Source organism: Anopheles cruzii, unplaced genomic scaffold, assembly GCF_943734635.1.
Source record: "Anopheles cruzii unplaced genomic scaffold, idAnoCruzAS_RS32_06 scaffold01607_ctg1, whole genome shotgun sequence".
NCBI classification, from domain to species: domain Eukaryota; kingdom Metazoa; phylum Arthropoda; class Insecta; order Diptera; family Culicidae; genus Anopheles; species Anopheles cruzii.
In genome coordinates, this window is record NW_026455192.1 from 1 (window position 1) to 4,755 (window position 4,755).

At 45.4% G+C, this 4,755-nt stretch overlaps 1 protein-coding gene across 1 annotated transcript; it reads right to left on the reverse strand.

Annotated features, from left to right (window-relative positions):
* Positions 1 to 4,014: 4,014 nt before the first annotated feature.
* On the reverse strand, positions 4,015 to 4,694 carry LOC128276566 (uncharacterized). The gene is made up of 3 exons (XM_053015021.1): positions 4,576 to 4,694; positions 4,264 to 4,503; positions 4,015 to 4,198 (listed from the first exon to the last, which is right to left on the reverse strand). Exons 1-3 carry the CDS (start codon positions 4,666 to 4,668, stop codon positions 4,103 to 4,105), a joined length of 429 nt encoding a protein of 142 aa, XP_052870981.1. The 5' UTR covers positions 4,669 to 4,694; the 3' UTR covers positions 4,015 to 4,102.
* Between the last annotated feature and the right edge of the window lie 61 nt (positions 4,695 to 4,755).

Genomic DNA, 4,755 nt, shown 5'->3' on the forward strand with positions numbered 1-4,755 from the left:
TGACGCAACAATGCATGCGCTTGCTAAAACCGATGCGCGGTTCATAAGGGCAGTCCTTTGGACCGTCCGACGGACTGTCCTCGAGACGGTGAAAAGGACGATTGTCAAAAAAGCTCATTTTATGGTATTTGCTATAAAACTTGGTTTCAAATCATAGCTCATGCCAAATATTTAAATCTATTATAGCAAAAAACAGTAAAATTATTATTTTTTTTATTTATTATTTATTTGTAAAATACAAAATAATTTCGTTACCCAGCGACGAATGTACAATCGCCGGGTTCACAATCTTATTACTACGCACGCATTACATTACAATCTATACAATCTATACAATCTATATTCACTTAAGTTAAGGTTAAGTCCACTTAACACAAATTTTTGCGAATTCGACGAAATAGATGAGTTTGATGGCGGCATCAGAAGCGGTTTGCGCTCCGTTGGTACTCGCACTCGTTGGTACTCAGCTCGTTGTTTTCGCGCTTTCCCGCCAGTTTTCCACTGCCCAGTTCCGTACCGCCAGCGTTGCCGTATTCGTTGAGACTGGAAAATACCGTTGCCACATTCACGCCGGTTGCCTTTATGATCATCATGGGTCAGGAGCAGCTTCATCGTCTCAGCTGACTCCGGTTCTTTAGACTGCCTTGGCCTCTGCGTTGCCTTTCCTCGCTGGGCGAGCATTCCTTCTTCTCGGCCGACAACTCCTGCGGCCACCGAAGCAAACACCAGCAGGCGAACAACGTTGTTGGGTGGCAAATGTAAAATCGTTTTCGCGGAACGGTGCTCTTTTTTAGTTCATATTTGTGATGTTTTTTTCAATTTTAAGTATAAACTATTCAGAAATCAACTTACCTCTTCGATTTCTATTTTCTCTGGCCAAAAGTATCACTTCCAAAGTGGCCCACATTATCACTTCACTTTCGGCTAACCCTCTATTATGAAACTCGAACGTTGGAGTGTTGGGTTCGAGTGTTGTTCACTGGGTTCGAGTGTTGTTCACTGGGTTCACTGGGTTCACGCGGAGCAATTGTTTTCTCGAACAGTGCAACTATTTGACAGTTCGTCCATTTGACAGTTCAGAGGCGACGGGCCGAAGCAGAAAGGTGAAATAATATCGCCGAATTTGCGAACAAGGATATAAACAAACGAATTAAATAAATAAATAATAATTGTACACTTGCCAATGAATACATAATAGTTTTTACAACAGTGTACGAGTGATGTGATGATGTGCATGTACGATTGAGTGAGAGAAATATACATACGAGACAGATTTTACGTACAGCTCACCAAAATTATTATGTTAAGAAGTTGTGTTTTGAGGGCATTTTGTGCATCAGTGAGATCGGTACCTTTTCTCGGTTGAGATCAGCGGCTAAACAAATGGAAAATAGAGTGGCTTTTTTTGTTTGGGACAATAGTTTCCCATTGTGGCTCGTCCGTAGATCATCCGTCTCGCTGCTCCGATTAATCGGATTCTGAGCCAATGACGTCAGTCCGAACACAAACAAAGCATCAACTTCTAAGCCGTTCTAATAACAATAAATAACAGTTTCAGTTCCCCATTACCTGATTTGAAAAATGTCTTAAAGAAGGAAGACCATTTGCGAATTACTTGCACGGAAGAAAAGAAAGGGATCGCTACCGAAGCGAAATATTCACTGTGCAAAGGTTATACACAATACTTATTATACTAATTCGTAATCGACCGTATTCGGATAAAGATTTGTAATCGTAAATATAGGAGCAGGCGCATCCAAACATGAGCTTCGAGATTTTGGAACCGCTCTTTTCCATCAAAAACGTCACCACTTTAGTGTCAATTGGTCCACCGGAATCGGGACTGACTCTTTCTTCGCCGGAGGAAATGGAGGAGCTCGTGGACGTGAAGGTGGAGCAGGAGCCGGAGGAGGAGCCCCAACAACCATCAGCCCGGAGTCCGGTGAATACCCCTACCACGGAGTGCAGCTGCATTGCACGGGTGTGCGACTTGGAGCAGCGCTTCATGGCTCGGCTCGACCGCGTCGAGCAGTTGTTGCTTGAACGGAACGTCAGCAGCTCCAATCACGTCGCTCCACAGTCGGTGTCCGTGCGCGTGAAGGAGGAGCCGGAGAAGGAGCCCCAACAACCACCAGCCTGGAGCCCGGTAAACCGCCCTACCACGGAGTGCAGCTGCAGTGCGCTGGTGCACGAGTTGGAGCAGCGCTTCAATGCTCGGCTCAACCGAGTCGAGCAGTTGTTGCTTGAACAAGTCCCGCAGTCCTGCGCCCCGCAATCCCCTGCCACGCAGCTCTCCACTGCACCTCGCAGACCCAGCAGCACCGCTCACGCCTCTCCACAGCGAGTTGTAGCCAGTTGCGGTACCTCCAAACTGCAGCTCCGTCTTAGTGATGCTGCCGCCAAGCTTCTTCCGGTGAGCTCCTGGAAGCAACTGGAAAGCCTGGAAAAGTTGGCATCATTACCAGGATGTGCCAAAAGCGTGTTTTTGAATATGCGGTCGAAAGTAAAGGTCACCCGCAAAACTAGAGGCGGTAATCCGTTGAAGCACATTATTGACCTTTACTTTCGACGGCCGTTTTTGAACATATGCGTCTGGAAAAAACCGACAGACGAAAGCCCTATTGTACTGACGAGGTACAAGGCAACCTTGCGGGTGCTTTTTGAAGTAGTGCAACGCTACAACCCGCGGTATAGAGAGGAAGAGTTCCACAGAATTCTACAATCGTATGTGAAGAACTCGTACCAGCGGTTGAAGAACGACCCTCTACGACGCGGTAAGCTAGTTTTTAGTTATGTGTTATAGTGATTGATAATGGTTCTTTTATTTGCAGTGCCTATGCCTAATGATTTTGCAGTGCAATGTGAACCATAGTTACGCACATCAGCTGCGGTGCAGGCTCAGCTTCAGGACTTACGCTGAGCAGGCTTCTAGCAAGGCGATGAGCGCGCTGGACGCACGCATCATACCGAAGCGCAGGATTGGGGGCCTTAGCAGCACCAAAAAAGGGTTGCTTCCGAGTGTCGTCACCTCGGTACTGCGTTACTCGGGTCCTGCCGACCGGGAGTGAGGGCAAACTGGACAAGAGTGCTCCTTGTTTGCTAAATGTCAGTCGAGGATTAGCCCTAGTCCCCCATACAAAGTAAAGCCGGAGACGGTAGTTCCGGAAGGGGTAGGATGGAGAACCAAAGAGGTGTTTAGGGTGTGCCTAGGCCCTAGGCAGCGAGGGTAGTCCCACACGGCGCGCGTAATTGCGTTTTCCTACTTAAAAAAAACAAAGTAACGTCATGTAGCTAAGTTAAGTCATAATTTCGATCCTTGGCTGAAACATTACGAACACAACTGTTGTAGTTACCAACTTCTGGTTAGCTAGAAAAATGGTTTTTTGATTGGCATTGTCTTTGCTAAATAAGTTTCTCTTTCGCTGCAGTAAATATTGTTCATTTTTCTGAATAAAACAATGATTCTGAACGAAACAATGATTTACTATTCATTCTTTGTTGCTAACCGCATCAATCGCTTGTTTTCTGTACGTTGCAGCTTCCGCTGCCATTCGGTCGAAATTTGTAAAATCAGCCATTTAAATAACTTCCGGATTTTTGCGGAACAACAACTGCGATCGTAGCGGCTCGTTCGTAGATCAGCGGTCTACGCTGCACCGATTAATCGGTTTCTATGCCAAAGTCGTCAGTCCGAACTCTGTTAGTGCATCAACTTGGTTGCAGAACTTTAAGCTGGTGTTAAGCACCAACTTAAAGTTTAAACGTAAAGTTCGAACAGCTCAGTCCGTTCTAATAATAATGAATGAGAAATAAACTGCGACAATATTTATTGAGCATTGATAACATCTGTTGAACATAGAATGAAACATTTTTATTGAACATCTGATCTGGTTCATGGCGTTCACTATTATAATTATCACGACGAACCTATTATAAAGTGCACATATGAACCGTACTATTTAACATTGATAGGACTGTTTGCATTCATTTTTTTTCATTGTATGTATGTGCAAGAGATCGATATCGTTTGACTTTAAGCATTATCAACGATCTATGTCATGAAAGGATATATTTTGAGAGAAAGTAATATTTCATCGGTCAATTATTGGCCGCCAGAGGACGGCCCAGTTGGTGGCAGGTTGGCGCTTAACCGTTTCCGCTGTACCGATTGCATCGAAGGCGTGGGTGGTTTTCCGGCCTGGTAGATAAAACAGTAACTAAGCAATGTTTTGTTCTTTCTACTGCAAAATTTACCACACTTACCCTAGCTAAATGCGGCGTGCTGGTAGAAACTGGTCGCTGCGGCGCTGACACACCGGTAGGCCCATTGCCGAGAGTTTGGGTGGCGACTGGTCGTTGAATTTCTCGATCTATCGCTTCGGTACTATTCGTGCGTGAGGACGAGCCTCCACGGCGAAACATTCCCGATAGTTTTCCTTTGAGGTTAGTTTTGCTGGATCGGATATCCCCTGCTATGCTTAGATCAGAATCCGATCCTTGATGCTATTGAAAAGGTAGTATAAGACGGATTTCAGTTTTCCAACATCGAATTCTTACAATAGTAGTTTGGCGTACCGAGTAATCACTTTCTGTTCCTTTGTTTCTCGTTAGGCTTAAGCTCCTTAGCGTACCCATTATGCCACGCTTCTTTTTTCGCATACGTGGCATATCGCTTTGGGTCGAACCGGTCGATAGACGCGAATCGAGGCTGGACTCCCGACGCATCATTCCATAGTCGGAATCAATCGACTGCAG

Bases quoted from the DNA above. Each gene is read 5' to 3' on its own strand.
- LOC128276566 (XM_053015021.1), bottom strand. From the start codon at position 4,668: ATGCCACGTATGCGAAAAAAGAAGCGTGGCATAATGGGTACGCTAAGG. The intron at 4,504-4,575 runs GTACGCCAAACT...CCTTTTCAATAG, and splicing joins GAACAGAAAGTGATTACTCG to CATCAAGGATCGGATTCTGA. The intron at 4,199-4,263 runs GTAAGTGTGGTA...TTTATCTACCAG, and splicing joins GCACGCCGCATTTAGCTAGG to GCCGGAAAACCACCCACGCC.